General features: G+C 41.6%; 1 protein-coding gene across 3 annotated transcripts in view; it reads right to left on the bottom strand.

Annotated features, from left to right (window-relative positions):
- The window catches only part of LOC121966368 (uncharacterized), a 43,619-nt gene that overhangs the window by 13,417 nt on the left and 9,873 nt on the right, over positions 1–20,329 (bottom strand). For all 3 annotated transcript variants that reach the window (XR_015775886.1, XR_015775885.1, XM_088074551.1), the window contains exons 6-20: positions 19,738–19,784; positions 15,152–17,895; positions 14,708–14,869; positions 12,468–12,526; positions 11,978–11,998; positions 10,745–11,001; positions 9,503–9,564; positions 9,194–9,416; positions 7,327–8,996; positions 7,022–7,241; positions 4,469–4,679; positions 4,046–4,234; positions 3,365–3,566; positions 2,213–2,292; positions 710–774 (exon numbers count right to left, since the gene is read on the bottom strand). Coding sequence is in view for 1 of the 3 variants with exons in the window: in XM_088074551.1 (XP_087930677.1) it covers positions 741–774; positions 2,213–2,292; positions 3,365–3,566; positions 4,046–4,234; positions 4,469–4,679; positions 7,022–7,241; positions 7,327–8,996; positions 9,194–9,416; positions 9,503–9,564; positions 10,745–11,001; positions 11,978–11,998; positions 12,468–12,526; positions 14,708–14,869; positions 15,152–17,895; positions 19,738–19,784 (6,181 nt within the window). In the remaining 2 variants the exon portion in view is untranslated. The remainder of the gene's footprint in view (positions 1–709; positions 775–2,212; positions 2,293–3,364; positions 3,567–4,045; positions 4,235–4,468; positions 4,680–7,021; positions 7,242–7,326; positions 8,997–9,193; positions 9,417–9,502; positions 9,565–10,744; positions 11,002–11,977; positions 11,999–12,467; positions 12,527–14,707; positions 14,870–15,151; positions 17,896–19,737; positions 19,785–20,329) is intronic.

Consider the following 20,329-nt stretch of genomic DNA (forward strand, 5'->3'; position numbering starts at 1 on the left):
AATTAAAAAGAAAAAAATAAAATAAAATATGTTTTTAAAAATCACCCAAGAAATTGCGAAATTTTTTGAAGTTAACAAAAATGTCCAAGATTTTACAAAGAAAACCTGCGTTTGGAAACGAGAACAAGCATACAAAAAAAAAAACAAAAAAAACAAAATGCTTTTAAAAGCCGTGATATAATATCCCCTTTCTCGTAAAAAATATGACTTTATTCTCATAAAATTACAACTTTTTATCTCGTTAAATTACGACTTCATTCTCATGCTTTTACGACTTTTTTTCTCTCTTACAATTACAATTTTATTCTCATAATTTTATGACTTTATTCTCATAAATTTACGACTTTTTCTTGTAAAATTACGATTTTTTTAGTCATGTAATATTATGACTTTAATCTCATTGAATTAAAACATTCTCTCATAAAACTACGACTTTATTGTCAAAGTATTATATCTTTTTTTTCTCACAATAGTATGACTTTATTGTCGAAATCTCAAATTAAAAAAAAGAAAATCATCAATGTGGCCCTCAAACTCTTTTGCAAAATTCAGACAAAAAACAATTAAATTGATGAGTTTGGACATTAAACATGTGGCCTGCGGACCGGATTCAGTGAAATCTTCTGTTGGTATTTGAAGAGAGTCCTGAGCCGGCTCGGCACAGACCTGCAGTAAAGTGCTGAATGAAGGCGGACAGAGGCGCCGTTACCTGGAGGCGAGCGGCTCGGCGTCAGGAGCAGCTACGTGCTGGAGCTTCCTCTCCTCTCCAGGAATCTGCCCCACAAACACAAACACCACAAAACCACATTAGTTTGGTGGTTTCTGGCCGGCGAGCGATGTGGTGCAAACGGACGCTGTCCAAACCGCAAATAAAACTGTGGAGAGGCGGAAACATGGCGAGAGGAAGCGAGACGGCCGGCTGTGTACTTCCACACGCCTGAGCCTTGTTTGGTTATTCGATGCCGTTTGTGGAGCGGCTCCAAAACTTCCTGCTATTTTTAAAAGTTTCCTCCAAACATCGGGAGATGGAGCAGATTAGTCGTGTTGAAATCTGTTTCTGGGTAAAAATGCTGCGGTCTGTTTTCTGTGCACAGCTGGAAAACAGCCCTTCAGGCTCACTCTGCTTCTAGTGATGATTTTAGATCAAAAACGATTCCAATAAAGACAAATTCTGGTTGTTATTCATTTTTAATTTGATGGTTTCACTGTTTTGTGGTGAAAAGTCTCTAAAAAAATCTTTCTAAATATGAAAAAACACATCCACGAAAAAAGTTCATGTTCACAGGAAGTCGTCTTTTTTTAAAATATGAAAAACAGGACTTTTTCAATGTAAAAAATTATCAAAAATAAGTCTTTTAAAATGAAACAAAATATAAAAGCAAGTTTTTAAGTTAAAAAATGTTGTTTTTTTAAATAACTTAATTAAAAAAATTAAATGTCAATGTCAAATGTCAAAATTAAATGTTAAAGAAATGACGAACACAAAAAGTTACGTAAAACATTAAAAAATAAGTTAAAGGGTTACAAAGGTTTTTTTAATTATATATATGTACATGTATGTATATGAAGTGTTTTCATCAGTTTAAAAAAGAAACATGATTAAGTGTAAAAAATTTGAAAAAGTTGCATTCATGTTACAATATAATTTTTTTTAGAAATATGAATTAAATTTATAAAATAAATTTAATAAAATAAAATAATTTAAATTTTTACTAAATTCTGGAAAAAGTCATTTTATTTTAAATGTTACAAAGTAAAAATAGATTTCTTTAGGTTAAAACAGAAAAACGAAAAAAGTGATTTTAAATGTGGTGGACAGGTAAACTAGGTATCTATTAGAGTTTAAAATTTCAAAAAAAAAAAAAAAAAAATTCAAATGTTTAATGAATATTAAAAATGTCTAACTAGAAAGTGTTCAAAGTTTTGAATATAAAAAAATGAATTGAAAATAGTTTTAAATAAAAAAAACATATATAAAAGTATTTCCCACTATTAAAAGTATTTAAAGAAGACTTTAAAATGTAAATGTTGAATCTTTTTCGATGTTTAAAGTATGAAAACATGTAATCCCTAATTCCTCAAAAAAGAAAAAAAAAAGCGAAATATTCTTCAGTGTTAGAAAATATGACACATCGCTGACGTGTCTTCACACCTGGTTTTCAGGGTTATCTCAGTTATTTCAGGTGATCTTTCCAAACATTCAAACACTCACACTTGTGTCTGTCGCACGAAGTCTGCGAAGTGTTGATCTCTGGCACAAAGCTCGATTATCCTCAGCCGCTCCTGGATCTCCTGCAGAGGGGTCAGAGGTCACAGAGAGGAAAACATGTTTACGTAACGGCCGCACGGTGACGCCACAACTGAACCGGAGGAGGAGGAACAAATACCTGCTGGGACTGAAAATGTCACAACACGTGTTACTAAACACTTCCTGTGGTTTCACAAACAGAGAAAAAGTAAAAAGACAAAGCGATAAATTTAACTCGAATTTGTTCAAGTCAAGAAAATTCTTCTTGTATTTTGATTTTTTTTAGTTACAAACAAAATCCACAAGTATCTTAATATATATTATTTTTTCTTACCTTTTTAATTTTGGGTTTAAACATGAAATTAACTAAAATAAAATATTTAGCTACAATCTGCCAATTTCTTGAGAGTTTTTACTAGAAAAAAGTTCACATTAAAGATTTGGTGTCCCACAAGGCTCAGTCCTGGGACCACTTCTGTTTTCTCTCTATATGCTTCAACTGGGCCACAGATTATACAAATTAATATTAAAATAAACCTCTATGCTGATGACACCCCTCAGTGTTTAATGTAAAGTCTTGTCCCTTTATTCACAGACTGTGAGTTAGATCTCACTGAAACACGTATGAGTGATTTAAGAGGAATCTTGTTATGCTTGAAACTTTCTCAAGGATAAAAATTAAAGTTTTTCTTCACCCACTGTTTCATTTTCTTATTTACCCATTGAAACCTCTCAGAAGGCATGTTTTTGTTTTTAAAAAAATCCATTAAAATTTTAAGTGATTTTTAAAGAAAACAGTTGAGCAATTTTATTTATTTATTTATTTATTTAGGCGAATTTTGAGGAATATCTTTTGTTTTGTTTTTCCTGAAAATATGCCTTCAAAACCAGTTTTTTTTTCTTCCAAAAATCGTCAAAAGACAGAAACAACTCTGGGATCACTTTTGGTTACTTTATATTCTGATTACACAGACATCATATTAAAATACACCTCTACGCTGATGACACTCGCCTGCATGTAAAGTAGAATCTTGTCTAATCTTTCACAGATAACTTGTTGGATTTCACTGACAAATAAAATAATGTCTTTATAAACATGGAGGTCAGTTTTCGTACCTCTTTAGAGAGCGTGGTGTTCTGGTAGATGTGTCGTATCTCCTCGCTGCTGAGGTCTTTGGATCCATCGGTGCCGACGGAGCTGCTGTACTGGGGCAAGTTGTCATCGTAGCGGCGATAGTACTGGGCGGTCACCGGGTCGCTCTCAAACATGGGGTTGAATTTGGTGGCTCGCTCCAGAGTCGGCACACTGTCGCCACGTCTGATGGAAAAACAATTTAGTTCAGTGATACGCAATGTTCAAGCAAAATCTGGCTCCCAACAGGGCAACCAGTGGCACCTAGCCGTTTTCTAATTCTCAATAAAAAGTGAAAGTAAGTGATTTTTGTACTTTTAGTATCCAGAAGGTGCCAGAGTGCATAAAACAGCATCAAAATGGAGCTTGTTGATAAAAAAGTGCCCACACCCCCCACAGAGGTCCTTGCTGAGACCCTAATGTCCTAAAAATCCTGAAAATGTCCTTAAATCCTAGAAATGTCTTAAAACCCCAGAAATGTACCAAAATCCTACAATGTCCTAAAATCCTAGAAACATGTACGGGGCTGTTGCGACTGGCCCCTGGCCTCCCGTTATTTTGCAAAAGTGGCGCCCAAACAAAGCAAGTCGAGAATTTCTGATTTGGGTTTTATCAACATGAACATTAGATCGTAAACTAAACAGTCTGATGGCGATGCCGCTCACCGTAGAGGGTCCTCGGTGTCCTCCCCATCGTACTGCTCCCGCAGCGTCCTTGCCAGGAAGAAGATGATCCCGGCCGCCACCATGAGGAAGCCGGCCACCGAGGCGATGGCGATGCCGACCACCAGTGGCTCGGAGACGTACTCCTCACAGTGCTCACCACGATACCACCAGTTCTCTCCAACTCGACACCTGTGGCGAATGTCACAGGTTCAATTCCCACAGTTACAGTTAAGAATAACTGTAACTGTTAGAATGTTTGAGCAGAAGCTAAATACCGGACTTTTTTAATAATTAAGAAATTATGTAAAGAACAACAATGTAAAGAATTATTCAAACAAAAGTCACCAGTAACAGTCTTTAAGTGACAAAGTAATCTGAGTACTTCTGTGTCCTGATATGTTTAAATGTAAAGCCTCCGCTGACCTGCAGATGGCGCCCTTGCCCGGGATGACGTCACATTTGCCGTCGTTGAGGCAGAAGTCGGACTGCACCTCACAGATGCTCTGACACGGCAGGCCGTCCACGCTCAGGTACCCGGCGTCGCACACACACTCGGCCTCGCCTGACCACCTGTTCACCATACACCTGGAGAACTCGTTACACGCCTGGAACTTACACGGATCCGCCTGGTCACCTGAGGAGGAAGACACAGAGACAGAGGAAGTTTCAGTCTATCGATTGAAACTATTTTCATGGGCGAGGACACTTTTCCTGTAAAACATTTCAGCGTTCCAGATTCAGAAACATTTCCTAAAAAATGTGAAACACTGTAACGTAGCAGTGATGATGTTAACATCACAAAAAGTTGGGGTACATACACCCTGGGACAAGACCTTGAAACAAGACCCTGGAATGAGAGGTCCTGGGACAAGATGAGATCTGGAGGCTGACAGAGGTACAAGACTGAAGCCATCCAGACAAGACCTCAGGGTAGAACGAAGGACAAGACCCAAGCCCCTGGACAAACCCTTGGAATGAGACCCTGGGAAAAGATCTTGGAGTAGACCCCAGGACAAGACCACAGGACAGGACTTTGGGGAGGACAACAAGATGAGACCTCTGGGCATTCCTCATGACAAGACCTTGGAATCGAGAACTTGGGACAACATCTTGGAGTACACAATACCAAAGGATCTGAAAAGACCTCAGGGCAATCATCATGACAAGACCATGGACTTGAGGACCTGGGTCAAGATCTCAGGGTAGACCCTGTGACGAGACCTTGGAACAAGACCCTGAGACAAGACCATAGAACAAAATGAGATTCAACGAGACCCTTGGATCAGCGTCAGAAGATCTAACAAAACTTGTCATGCTTTGACTGAATCTTTAGAGACCCTGCAACAGTCATTCATGACAACTCCCGAGGGGCACTTTCTGTCAAGTCCAGATCCAGATCCAAAGAACCCATCATGACTCTGTAGGTACAGGTGCTTGTGCAATGGAAAACCTGCATTCAGAGTGATTACCAGCTGACCACAGTGACTCACTGCTGTAGATTAGCGGGCTGTCAGGAGCTGCTCTGATTGGCTCAGACAGATTAAAGGAGCTGCAGCTCAGCAGAGATGGAAGTGACAGTAAATCTCAAGTTACGGTCGAAAGAAACCATCCTGAAAACCAGCCGACACGAATTCACCTCACTCAGGTGTAAATGTGTCGTTTGAATGTGTCGTCCTCTATGCAATGATTCACATGTGCAACACTCTTTCTTCTCTTGAATGTAGGCTGTATTTAAAACATTACACATATAGTAAATATATTGTATACTTTTATTGTTGTTCTTACTCATGTATAAATATTTTGTACATCAAATATTTTGGCATCACACATATTTTAGATCTAAGTTCACATATGGTTTTATAGATAGCATTGTAGCACTAGGCACATTTTTATATTTATACACACTCAGCCATTATTCATTTTTATCATTTAAATATTTACATCCTAGAGCTAATTCTTATTATTACAGTATTTATTTTTAATATTTTTACATACTTCACATACTCAGCACATTAAGCATAGTTATCATTTTTAAATTTTTACATTTTAGTGCTACTTGTTTTTATTATTATTGTATTTCTCTTTTATTTTCTTTACACACTTTACATACTCAGCATGGCAGTGATCAACAGTTAACATCAGTTATTAAGGTATCATAAAGGCATGGGGGGGTGACCGCACAAATACAATACCCCACCCCCCCAACGCCAAACACAGGCCTCTTTAGCAACGAAAAATTCTCACTTTCAACCGTTATTGTCAAAAAAATGAGGATACTCACTTACCCATGCATTTTCCTTGGATTTCAGGATATTTTTAGGATTTTGGGACGTTTCTAGGATTTTAGGATGTTTCTCGGATTTCAGGACATTTCTGGGATTTTTGGACATTTTCGGACAGGTACAAAATTGAGCTTGTTTATCAAAAAGTTTTGGATTAAAACATAAAACAGTTCACCACACTCGCCTCAAGAATAACTCATATGTGCCGGTCTGATCAGTGAACCAACGTCCAGCTGCTGGACCTTCAGGGACAGTCTGGACCCGTTTGAGTGCGGCACTGTGAGCTACTTCCCCACAGTCAGTGTGTTAGTCACAGCTGATGAGGAGCACAGTATCTGAGTACATGTCACAGATAAAGAGAAGCAGAGTGGATCAGAGTGAGTCAGTGTCTGTCCTGCTGCTCTCAGACAGATAATCTCAGGTGTTAGACTCTGACAGCAGCAACACGAGTCACCAAACGTCTCCCACAAACACACACCGACTCACCCGAACCAGCCCACAGCAGTGTTCCTGCACACAGGCCTCGGTTTATTAATCACACTAAAAGTTGTTTGGTGTTTTTGAGGCACAGTTGAACAAATCATCCAAAAAAGCATCTCTTTAGAATTCAGTGAAGAAGTTTTAATCTTTTAGTTTATTTTGAGAGAAACTAAAAGATAAAATTTCTGTCTGGACGTCTTTCTGTCAGTCCTACCTGATTCGACATCCAGCGAGTACTTGTCGATGGCCAGGTTCATCGTGTGGTAGGCGGTGTTGGCGAAGTCCTCCAGGATGAGGTAGACCACGTTGGTGACCCCGCTGGGAACCGGCTTCCCGAACTTCATCCTGCTGTTCACCACGATGCTGCCGTTCCTGAAGTTGAGGATCTCCAGGTTCTGGAAGTTGTTCAGGTTGGACTGAAGGTACGGAACCAGCTGCGGGACGAGGACAGAGACATGTGTCAACAACATTACCTACAAATGTAGATGTTTTTATTCAGCAGATTCTCTGAGCTCTCACCAGCTGCAGGAACCGCTGCTCCAGGGCCTTGTACTCGGGCGAGCTCTTGTTGAAGAGGTCCATGGAGAACGCCATGTTGGTCACCCTGAGGCTGAAGAACACCGTCAGCGCCCTGCCAGGACGAGTCGGGAATGCGAGGGTGTCCAGTTCTGAGCCCTGCGCCCCACTGGAGAAGCCGCTGCTGTCCGCCTCGGTCGCCATGCTGCCGTACTGGAACACATCGAAGCTGACGTCGATGCTTGGTACGTCAGAGAAATCGTGCTCTAAGGGTTGGACCTCGGAGGTTGTCGTTTGGAGGGAATCGCTACTTTCTGAGTCGCCTGGCGATGCTTCTATGACTTCTGTTGGAGTGTGCTCTGTTTTGTTTACAACCACTGATGGCGTCAAATCTTGATTGTTCATTGGAACTGCTTCAACGTCTTCGTGGTTTGGGTGCTCATGGTGCTCCTCATCCTCCGGCGCCGAATCTGACACTCGAGTGAACGGCGAGTCCTTCTCAGGCGACAGGGCAATGTGGTCCAAACTTACAGAGGAAGTGAGGACTGGAGTGGCAGTCGTTGTGGTGACAACCATGACTTCATCCACAACCAGATCCTCCTCTTGGATGCCAACTGCTGACTCCGTTGTTCTCGTAGAATCAACGCCGCCGAGGTGTTGCTCCTCCAAAATCTCAACCTCGTCATTGTCTTCAGTTTCTGGCGGCAGCAGTTTTGGTTTTTCCGTGAGTATCTCGAGTTCTGGAGGCGGTTCTGTGACTATATCAAAAGTGGTTTCTTTGATTGTGACTGCCTGGACTTCAACAAAGAAAGGGGACTCTTCGGTTGAGGAAGTGTCCAGATCAGGTACTTCAGGTGTAATTTCAACCTCCTCCTTATTACCTCCTCCTTCTCCTATTTCTTCTGATTTAACTGTAATCACTGGAAGCTCTGTTGTTGTTTCAGTAGTCGTTTCTACATCTTCGGTGTCTGGAAGCCGAAATGCTGAATCAGTTGGCCCGACAAAAACAGGGGCCTCATGAGTTGAAGCTTCCAGCTCAGGAGAATCTGTGATCTGTGGTCCAGTCGAGGAGTAGTAGTCATAGATAGTGGATGCCTCCTCCGTTTTTACTGAAAGCTCAACGGTCAAGGTTCCTTTGGGTGAAAACACAGGTGCTATGGTGCTGGTTGAGTACCGAGGGTCTGTGCTGATGTGTGGCGTAACCAAAACCTGGTCCAGGAAAGGTTCCTCAACATCTCCATCCAGCACTGGTTCCTCAAAAGCAGATGCTGTGGTCTGCATGGGGGGAGCATCGGTGAACTCAACTTCCATCGCAACTACATCTGCTTTCTCCGTAGCTGGAGACTCAACACCAGCGTCCTCGTCTTCGTCCTCCGTCTCCTCCAGATCAGGGGGCGGTAGCCCCTCCAGGCTGCCATCAGTCTCCTGGTAGAAGCCAGAGGTTGGCGCTGGCTGCCAGGACCAGAGGTCGGCTCCCTGCCCGTCTCCAGAGAACCCAGAGCCAGATCCTTCGTCAGGCGTCGCTTCAGAGCCAGTCTGAGGTTTCAGTGGCTGAGGCGGTGCAGCTGCAGTGGAGCCTCCAGGAACAACGCCGTGGTCTCCTCGGAGGGTGTGGTCTGCGGCGACGGGATCGTTGCTGAGCAGGAATCCTTCATCTTCAAAGTTTCCAGCATCTGTAAAGCAGAGAAACACACTCAAGTTTTACATCCTTCAGACTGAAGCGAAGGATTTATCTCAAAAGTTTTACTCTGATCAAAGTTTGTCTGTTTGTTTGTCTATAAATAAACTCTGACTGATTGATGGATAAGTCTTTGGTGTGTTTGTGTTTTTTGTGTTTGGATTGACATGTGTCATTGCGGTCGTTGCTCACTCTCTCTCCGCAGGTCGCCGGTTTTCTCTGGGATCTCGAGGGTCGGAGGACTCGTGCTCTCATCGAACATGAAGACGTCATTCTCGCTCAGCTCGGCGCCCTGCGGACCTTTCCACTGGTCAAAGGGGTCGAACAGGAAGTCCTCTTTGTTGAGGAAGACGCCGCCGCTGTCTGCCTCGTGGAGCGGAGCGTCGGGAGGTTTCTCTGCAGCGAGGACGTTATCCTGAAACATCACACAGAACCCATGACGATACGAGTGGATGTTTTATTTCTGTCTTCTGAGTTTTCATCTGCGTCGGTGTTACTCACCATGTTGTCGAAGGCGTCGGCTGGGCGACTCGTGGGTTTCACCTCCGGCAACAAGTTCTCCGCTGCAGGATAACATACATTATTATCATCTGTTACTGATCAGGGAACCGAATCTCAACCGAAGCTCAGAGGAACTTAAAGAACATCATCATCAGTTTTGTTGTGCTGCTTTCAGACGCCGTTTCGGGGTCGACAGATCATTGACCTGGACGATATTTAGCATTTTGATGATTATCTGTACCTGCATTTTATTTTAATGATCGCTGGTAAAAATTAATAATTAAAAAGTGCAAAGAAGGTGTCAGCATGCTTTATTTTCAAGTGCAAGGGGACGTTTGTGCTAAATTTGGAGAAGTTTCCCTCCAAGTGTTCTTTAGATGTTGCCTTCATGAGATTGAGACTGACACAAGGTCACAGCAACTTTGACCTTCGAACACCAAATTTTAATCAGTTCATCATGTTCTTGAGAAATTTTGCTCAGGAGAACAACACAGACAAGGTCAGTGACCTTTAACCACCACAATGTTATCAAATTTGATGAAATTCTCTCAAGGCGTTTTAAGATATTGCAATCACGAGAGTGGGACATACGGAGAGATGGACAACCTGAGAACAAACTGCCTTCAGTCACGGCTATCGCCGGCACAGAGGCATAAAAACATTAGTATGAAAAACAAGAATTAGCCATTTTTTTCCAACACGCTATACGCTAACTTTTTCCAACAGTCATTTTTCTACATTAAAGAAGTTTGGCCCTTTTTGGCATTCTTTACAATAACTTTTTTCTTTTCCGTTTTTTGAAATTTCATTCTGTGACTTTTTTTGTCATTAAAAAATGGAAACATTTTTGGTTGTTTTTCAGGACGTTTTTTCGGCATGTTATACTGTTACTTTTTTCTACAGTGGAAACGGCGACTTTGTCGGAAATTTTTTCAGCCGTTTCTAGCCATTTCTTCGACATACCATATAACTAAAAAGTTGCTGTTTTAAATAAAAAAGTCGCTGAAAAATCGGCCAAAAATCTGTTTAAAAAAACAGATTTTTGGCTGATTTTTCAGCGTGCTATGATTTCTTTTTTCGACTTTAAAACTTTTTTCGACATACTACACTGACTTTTTTCGATATTAAAATCGTTGACTTTTTCAGATGTTTTTTTCTGCCATTTTTGACATTAAAAACATAAACTTTTCAGATATTTTTTCGGACATTTTTTGACCCACTGTCTTTGAATCGAAGACGTACCGTTCTCCAGCTGCAGCAGGTCGGGCTGCGTCTCCAGGCTGCCGTTGGACAGGAAGTTGTCCTTGTGCAGCGCCTCGGTGATGTAGTTACGGAAGTCAGTGATGGTGTAGACGACGGTGGGCTGCTCGGCGGCTCCGGGGTAGTTCTTCTCCACCAGGTTGTTCTGCAGGGAGATGAAGTCCAGCGTGTCGTTGGCGATGCCGCTGCCGCTGTCCACCTCCAGGGTGATGGCGTAGTGCACCAGGACCACCAGACCACTGACAGGAAACACCACAAAAAACCGTCAGCGACTTCAACGCTTTCTACGACTGCGGGGTTCAGTTGAGTCAAGAGCGACTCTGGAGGGGAGGGGGCTCTTTCCTGGACAGGGGTTGGGGGCGTCTCAAAACTCCAGCAGCAAACCTTTCACGGTAATGCTGCGGCGGCTGCAGGTGGCCAGCGAGCAGCGAGCGACTTATCCCACTTAAGAGCCGATTGACTATTGTTAAGGACATTAAGGGGAAATTAGAGCAGAGCAACAGCAGAGCTCAGCTGGGGGCTCAGCTTACTTTTAACAGTAAGCAAAGCATTATGGGAAGTGTAGTTTTAGAAATTAAACCAAGACACCGTCTAACAGATCATTTGGCTTTAATTTACATTATTTTGTGGAACTACACTTCCCATAATGCCTTGTGTACCATTAAAAGTGAGCTGAATTACCCATCAGCAGCTCCTGTTTGCGATGTAAACATAAACGTACACACAGCGATCACTGAGTCACTGTGATACTGAAGAAAACCTAAAATCATCAACGTTTTAAAGCAAGTTCTGCAGTGTCTTTTTTCTCTGATTTTTAGGCGTTAATTTTGAACGGACATCAGAGAAAATATTATTCTTTGGAAGTCTAAATCACACTGAATCTAAAATATGTTCGTCATGTCTGTGTGTTCATATTTACTGAGTCAGGAAGGAAACGACAAGCACCAATTCTTAATTCAGACTGGGGCTTCGATCGCTGAGCATTTTTTCATCTTAATTTACGGAGGCTTTCAATTGTATTTTTTTTGTTTTCGTTAAGAACTTGAATGCCTCATCAGAAATGCTCTTTACATGTTGGAAAAACACAAAAAAACCATCAACTTCAAACAGACAGCAAGTGAAGGGTTAATACAGATTTGACTGTTTCTGATAAAACGTTCAGGAAACCAAATGGAGTCAAACATGAAGTAGTGTTGAAAAGTTGGTCAAACGTACCGTTCGAGGTCTTTCTGCGGCCTGAGGACACAAACAGGACGTCACGTGAACACGTTTACAACACGCTTAAAACACGTTTATAACACGTTTACAACATGTTTATAACAGGTTATAAGATGTTAACAGCTTTGAGATGTCGTGTTTACACAAACGTCAGCTGATTGTGCTCACACACTAACATACACGTCAATATTCATGATAAAACACTGTAAAAAGGAGGCAAATGAAAGGAAAACAGCATAACTTTAAACAATAAATATGTAAAATATTATAATAAAATGATAATAATAACAAATAAATAATAAAACATTTAAACTGTAAACAAGAGGAAAATGAAAGGAAAACAGCATAAAGAAAAAAACATTATATATATAAATAAATATATATATATATATATATATATATATATATATATATATATACACACACAAATAAATAATGATAATAATGATAATAATCAGTCAGATCTTGTATTGTAAACAGAGAGTACCTGAACTCGATGACGTAGACGCTCTTGAAGCCCGGCAGACCCCTGAAGGCGTCTTCAATCTGACAGACAGGAGACACGTTTGAGTCTTTCCTCTCAGATTAAATACACATACGTACATATGCATATTTATATATACACAATTACACATAAAGACAGATAAATACACAAAGGTTTGTTGTAGTTAAGCTGTGGATTGACGCCAAACAAACATTTAAATCTGTCAAACCTGAAAAAAAAATGGTTTGATTTCTTTCAAAAAACACACAAAAACCTTAATGAGGAACCTGGTCAGAAATCTGCAAAAACCGAAAAAAACGCAGGAAAAAAAGTAAAAGGTAACAAAGATATGATCCAAAAATCATCTGGGACAAATATTAAATATGATCAAAATATTAAAGAGAAATATGTCCCGAAAATTATATTTACATGTATTTCATAATAATTATACAGATATTTATAGTTATTTAACATTATTATATAGAAAGAGAAAAAAATATCTTGCTGGCAACATCTTTATTTCTGTTATGTAATATTCCCTTTCTTAAAAAATTACAACTTTATTCTCATAAATTCTGACGTTTTTTTCTCTTTGAATTACAACTTTATTCTTGTAAAAGTACAATGTTTTTTTCTCGTAGCATGACGGCTTTATTCTCGTAATTACATTTTTTGTTCTTTATCATTGCCCCAATCCTTCATCGTACTTTCTGGGTCTTTTTTTTCTTTTCTTGTAAGTAAGTAATTTTCATGTAATATTTTCACCAATTCCTTGCTAATTTCTGTTATTTATATATATATATATATATGTGTGTGTGTGTGTGTGCGCGTGTTTGTGTGTGTGTGTGTTTGTGTGTGGTAAAGTGACTTCGAGTTTTTGGACTAAGGTTTTGGGCGCTCTGCACTTTTTATCAGCGTGTTCTCGTATTCCCTCGTTAACGACCTTGACCTCCACATCAGAGGTGGGCGGCGGCTCCTGGACGTCACTGCTGCTGGCGGCGAAGGCAGCTCAGCGGCGCTGCGCTCTTTCCTGGCAGAGCGCCGTTTTTCCACAGTGAGTCAGTGCTCGCTGTGTGTGTGAAGGTTTCCAGCTCCGCTCAGCTCCGCAGAAACACTGCAGCGCCTTTCAAGCTCAGCCAGAGGCCTGAGTCTGCAGATTTTAGGAAACCGCAGGCGAGTAACCGACGTCAGAGAGCGAGCAGAGTCAGGAGGAGAGAACCTGGCTGACGGATCAGAACCAGCTGGAACCGTTTCACACGTTATTGTCGACGTTCAGCCCTCGGGCTGCAAACACCAGCGCTCGCGGCTGTCGCAGTCAAACATTTCTTTGGTAATTTAAAAAAACAACATCTGGATGATTGATGATTTTTTTTCAAGCACATTTTTTGGGAGGATTTGTCAAGAAAAGAAAAAAATTGGCTTTAGAATTTTTTTCCCATTAAATCTTTTTTAGATATTTAAAGAAAACATTTTGGTTATTTTTTTAATTAATTAATATATTTATTTATTCTCCAATTTTAGACATTAAAAAACAGTCAAAATGATAAAAAGCGAAGAATGAAAAGTAAAAAATGCTCCAAAATATTCAACTGACTTAAAAGTAGCCAAAAATAAAAAAATTAAAAAATAAAAACAAATAACCAAATGTTTATTTTAAATATCGGAAACATTTTTAAAGGTCAGTTTTTTGGGTGTTTTTTCTCTCAAATGTTTAAATAATTTTGAGTTCTTAGAATGTTTTTAAATAATTTTGAATTTTTTTTAAAGAATATTTTCTCTCTTTATTTCCCCGACTGTTTAAATAATTTTGGGCTTTTCTTTTCTTTTTTTAATTTTTATGATGTTTTCTTTTTTTTCTCTATAATTTTGAGTTTTTTGTCATTTTTATACAATGTTTACTGTGCGCTTTTTAAAATAGTTTTTCCTGTATTTAGTACTTTTACTTTTAATACTTTAAGTTGTTTTTCCTGAATATACTTACTTACTTTTACATGAGTACGATTTTAAACACAGGACTTTTACTTGTAACTTGTGAGTATTTTTATAATGTGGTATTAGTACCTTTAATTTGAGTAAAGAATCGGAATATTTCTTCCACCAATAATTATACTATAGCTAAAAAAATTTAAATGAATAATTTTTTTGTCAGTAGTTTTTTAACCAGACGCATTTCTCGTCATCCCTCGGATCTTCGGTTTCTTGATTTTTACCAGTTGTAACACTTCTTTAAAAGACATGCGTACCCTGCGTGTGAAGTGTCGGGACAGCTGCTGGTAGTGGAAGCTGCTCGGGTCTCTCAGGGCGTCATTGTAGGTTTCTCCTCTCAGCTTGATGCTCAGCTCCACCACCTGGTCCTTCAGGGGCCTCGGGGGCCACAGCAGGGTGTCGTCTATCTCGTTCCCAATCTGAATGTGCAGAAACATGCAAGTCTGGTGTTGGTGAACCGAATCAACACCGGGGCTGAATATTGATAGCCGGGGAAAAGCTGTTGATCAGAACGATCCGGATTTGTGAATCTCACGCTGGTCTACTTTTGTGCCGGTTTGGATCCCCCGATAAAGATTCAAACTTTTCAAGATTACCAAATCTGGACAACCAGAGCTCTAAACTGGACTACATATTTGACCCAACCCGATCTTCTGAACAGCTGGGCCCAGTCACTCCACAACTGATCAATATTAACTTACCGAGTTCTCGTCCTCCAACCCAAAGCCGTTGTTTCCAAACAAGTTGTCCTCCGAGTCAAAAGGGCCCTCTGTTAGGTCGGGGAAGTTGCCGTTGTTATACTCCACCACGTACTTGGTAGTGACCTCCAGAGAGGCACCTGGGGTGGCCTCCTCAGTGGCGTCCCCAGCAGTGACTTCAGCAACAGATTTGGGGATGATTTCAGTGGCGGACTCTGATGTGACGTCTACTGGAGCCTCCGTCATGATTACATCTGCATCTTCTGTTGCTACATCTGGAGGGAGACCCTCAGCATCCTCCGGCACAACCTGAGCATTGTCTTCTTGTTCAGGTGCACCCTCCAGGATTGCGGGTAACTTATGGTCCTCTTCTTCGGTGATTCCGATGGTAGTCCCTGGAGTTGTTTCAGTCGAAGCCTCTGGGACAATGTCTTTCTCCAGGAAAGATTCGAATTCCTGAACTTCACTTGTAGGATCAACCACCTGCATGATACTGTCGCTGGTGGTTTCTGGTGGTACTTCCATCTCAGGTCCTTCTGGAAGTTCCACTGTTACCTCTGGTTCAGGTGTTTCCTCCACTGCCGTCCCGGGCGACAAACCCTCTGTATCCTCTGGAACAACAACAATAATTGGAGTGATCTCCTCATCAAAAGTTTCATCAACAGTCTCTGGGGCAACTTCCTCAGCAACTTCTGGCTTAGATTCTTCTGCTTCTGGTTCAGAAACAACATCTTCCTTCGCTATCTCCTCAGAAGTTGCTTCTTCTCTTTCCTCAGATGGTTCCACTGCAGCTGTTTCTTGTGCTTCATCAACAGATGCAACATAATCTGCATCAGTTTCTACTTCAGGCTCTCCGTCTTGGTCAGCTTCATCTGGAGGTTCCCTTTCTTCTGCGACTTCTTCTATGTGGTCTTCTTCTTGTGCTGGTTCTCTGGTTGGTTCTGTTGCTTCTGGAATTTCTTCAACAAGTTCTTCTTGTTGTGTTGGTTCCTCTGTGAGTTCTGTTTCTGCTGCAGTTTCTTCCACAGGTTCTACTTCTTGTTCTGGTACCCTTGAGGGTTCTGGTGACTCCTCTGAAGTTTCTTCTGTGAGTTCTGCTTCCTGTGCCGCTTCTTCTGTCTCTTCAGCAGCACCTTCTGTAGGCTCTATAGGTTCTTGTGCAGTTTCATCTGCTTCTTGGTTCTCTGCAGGTTCTACAGGTGCCTCGGATGTTTCTGCACCTTCAGCTGGTTCCTCTGTAGTGTCAGTTGTTCCTTCTTCTTTTGTGGTCTCATCAACCAGCTGTTCTTCTGTGATTTCTGTTTCTATTGTAGCTTCAGCTGATTCTTCTTCTGTGGTGACTGTATCCTCTTCAGCATGCTCCTCTGTTTGCTCAGGTAGTTTTTCCTCTGCCGTTTCGACCGTTTCCCCTTCTGCCACAGTGACGTCTTCTGTCTCAGCTGCTGGTTCTTCTTCTGCTGCTTCATCCGTCTCAGTTATCTCTGTTGTTGTTGTTTTCAACTCAGTAGAGTCGACTTCAGCTGCAGCCTCAGTCGTCTCATCATCTACAACAACCAAAGCATCTTCGTCTACTTCTTCTTCTGTTTCTTCCTCTTCGGGTGTGTCTTCCTCTGTTGCCTCCATCTCGCCCACTGTAGTCTCTGGTGGTTCCTCCTCTGGAACATAGGAGGTCTCCTCATCCGTGTCCTCTTGTAAGACGTCAGGCTCTGATGTAACCTCGTCCATCAGCACTGCTTTGTCCTCTACATCATCTTCACTAACTTCTACTTCTATCTCTTCCGTTATCAGAATCGAGGCCTGGGAAGGAACCTCTATGTCCATATCTAAGACGGTTTCTTGTTCTGGAGTCACATTTATAAATATTTCAGCTTCTTCTTCTGACTCTGTTATCAGAAATACAGTTGGAGTTGCATCTGTGCTAATGTCGGTTTCGTCTTCGACAGCAGCCTCTGGATGATGCTCTACAGGCGGTGTGAATATGTCACCTTCAGGTTCTTCAAGAACTGCTGCCTCAACCAATACAGGTGCATCAGGCACTGCTTCATAGATTGGTGACTCCGCAGTTTGTTCCTCATCAGTCACTGAAACATCTTGGGAGATATCCAAAGAACCGTCTGGAACTCCTTCAACTTCTGGGACCTTGAAAGTTGGTGTGTCTTCGGTCACGACTTCTGGTGGAGCCTCAGCTGCAGGTTCAGGGGATACTTCCTGTCCTAATTCTTCTAGTGTGGCAGTTTCTGTTGCAGGTATCGTCGTGGGTTTTGTAAGAACCACAACAGTCGCTGCTGTGAGCACCTCTTCAGCCATGGCTTTTGAGGGTGGCTCCTCACCTTTTGGGGTGACTTCTTTAATCCCCTCAGACTCAGGCACCTCAGGGATGATCTCCTCTTCGGCTTCGGTTGCATCTGTGAAAGTTTCATCTGGCACTACTTCCTCAACAATCGTATCAAAGGGCTCGTGGGTAACAGAGTCCGTAACCTGCATATCCTCTGCAAAGTCCTCAACATGTACTTCTTCAGACTCACTAATAATCAAAGGAGGACTTTCTGAAGCGATGCCGTCTCCGGTCTCCTCAGCGTCCTCTGGTTCTGCAGCAACTTCAGCCTCAGAGGTCAAATCCACAGGAATCCCGGTTGTAGCTTCTTGAACCAACTCTCCGGCTGTAGGTGTCCGAGCAGTAACCACTGAGCCCGGTGGAAGATCATCTTGGTCTGTCAAGATTATCTCTGATTTGACGACGTCTTCCTCTGCAAAATGACAACAAAGATATAAAGACATAATTAGGACGATGGAAAGTAAAATCAAGGATCTGCATGATGCAGAATTATACCAATAAACTGAAGACTACTTAATAGAGCTGTTAATATTCAGACCTTTTTAGAGAGTTACAATGCCCAGCACTAGTTTTGTGGTATCAAGGTCATAAGTGGTTCTTAAAGTCTTCCTAAGTGGACTGAACATCAAAATCCATTCTGCCCAATGTTCCATGATTTACAAAAAAATCCTACAAGTTTATAAAAACCCAGCAATGAGTCTACAGTCTGAACTGGCTCATCAGTGGTACTTCCTGCTCTTTTCCTTGAGGGTGTGAATGTCCTACTTTTCCCATCTATCCATTTTCATCCTCTTATCTGAGGCCGGTTGCGGGGGCAGCAGGCTGAGCAAAGTGCTCCAGATGTCCTTCTCACCAGTAACTCTGTCCAGCTCCTCCTGGGAGACTAGGTGAGGTATATGACCCCTCCGGTATATTCTGGGTCTTCCCTGATCTAATTTTTTTGGAGCTTATGACCAGAGGTGAAGTTTGGGACATAGATGGACCAGAAAATCAAGAGCTTTGCTTTCTGGCCCAACTCCCTCTGAACCACCACAGTCCGGCGCAGTGCCCTTATAACTGCAGGTGCTGCGCCCATTGTTCCTCATGAATCTGAAGTTTGACGATCGGTTGGAGCCTCCTTTCCAGCATCCTGGAGTTAACTTTCCCGGGGACTCTGAGCAGGGTGATACCCCGATAATTGGAGCACACCCTCCAGTCCCCTTATTTTGAAATCAACAACTATCACCCTGATCTTCCAATCCACTGGCACCGTACCGGATAGGGCTGTGACGCTAACTACATTATTGCAATACCATGGTCATGTGATGCCTTTTGCGGGATTTTCTTTTTTTTTTGTCTTCCTTTTTCTAAATGGTAGCAGGGAAACGGACAGCTGGGTTTCCTGATTTTGGTTGTATTCTGCTTTTGTTTTGGTTGTGAACTGAGAGGGAAGACCTCACATTTGATGCACTTGGTTGAGATTCCTAAAAGACCTGAAGAGGTAAAAGTCCAAAAAACTTGCAGTATTTAGAGCAACTTTATCGCAAACGTGTCATCTTCAGGGTGCACTTTTGTTGGAGTTACACCTCTTGAGACTTTCTCTTTGCGGATCAGAGGCAGATGAAGCTGTAACTCTGAAAGTAGAAGCTGCTTTGGCGAGGACTTCCTCTGCAGCTGGAGCCTGAGCATTTTTCTCTGTAACTCTCTGAAAGCTGATCGGTCTGTGAGGACTTGCTGTGCAGCTGCTGTCAGTGACCCTGATGGGTGTCCTGCAGTGACTCCGTCACGTCTGCACCTCGCTGCTCATTGACCAGACTGCTGCCTGCAAATAAGCTTACTGATCTATTCTGAGGCCAGCGTGTGACGGGAATCAGCTCCTCCTCCTCCTGCTCCTCCTCCTGAGGAGGAGAGGTGGCAGTAAGCCAGCAGCAGACTCTTAAACCTGTACGGACATTTCGGGTCGTACAAACATTGTTGTTCAAGGCGTGGTCCGCCACCCGTCGAGGGGTCATTAAAGACTATCAGTGCATCAGCGGTAAGACAGCGTGAACCAGCCGCTGTCCCTCCGAGGACCAGCCGTCCACATCTGAACCCTCTCATTAAAATATCGAAAATACAAACACATTCCTGCTGACTAAACGATGCGCTCTCTCTGATAAATGTTTACTGAGAGGTATGTGAGGCGGCGCGGGGGTGAATGGACGGTTTGTAAATCTCTTAAATCTCAAAGTGACACTGAGCGGATTCAGAGAGTGAGCGTCAGGTGAGGGTTTACCTGCTGCAGTCACGGACGCTGCGCTCTGGACGGTGGTTGACTCAGAGCTGCAGGACACAAACACAGACAGGAAGACATTAGAGGACAAACGTCTCTGGAAAATACGGCAGTTTAAATATTCTGCGCACACACACACACACACACACACACACACACACACACACACACACTGTCCTGATTTTGGGGTTAATGTGATATATACATACATACATACATACATACATACATACATACATACATATATATAGAGAGAGATATATAGAGATAGAGATATATAACCATAACAAATACATATTTATAATCTAGATATGTAACTATTTTCAATTGCCTTATACATGTAAAACATATGACGTTTTATATATACACACACACACACACACATACATACATACATATATTTATATACATATATATACACGTTTAATTTCCATGTTCTTATTTTTTCTATATTTTTATATATAATATAGGTATATATGTAAATGACATTAACCACAAGTTTAGTTTTAATATAGACATATTTCTTTATAAAAAATACATGCAACTAGTTTGTATTTGATATATATATATGTGTATTACACATATATACATATGT

Source organism: Plectropomus leopardus, chromosome 24, assembly GCF_026936395.1.
Source record: "Plectropomus leopardus strain MGB_pleo_1.0 chromosome 24, ASM2693639v1, whole genome shotgun sequence".
Classification (NCBI taxonomy): domain Eukaryota; kingdom Metazoa; phylum Chordata; class Actinopteri; order Perciformes; family Serranidae; genus Plectropomus; species Plectropomus leopardus.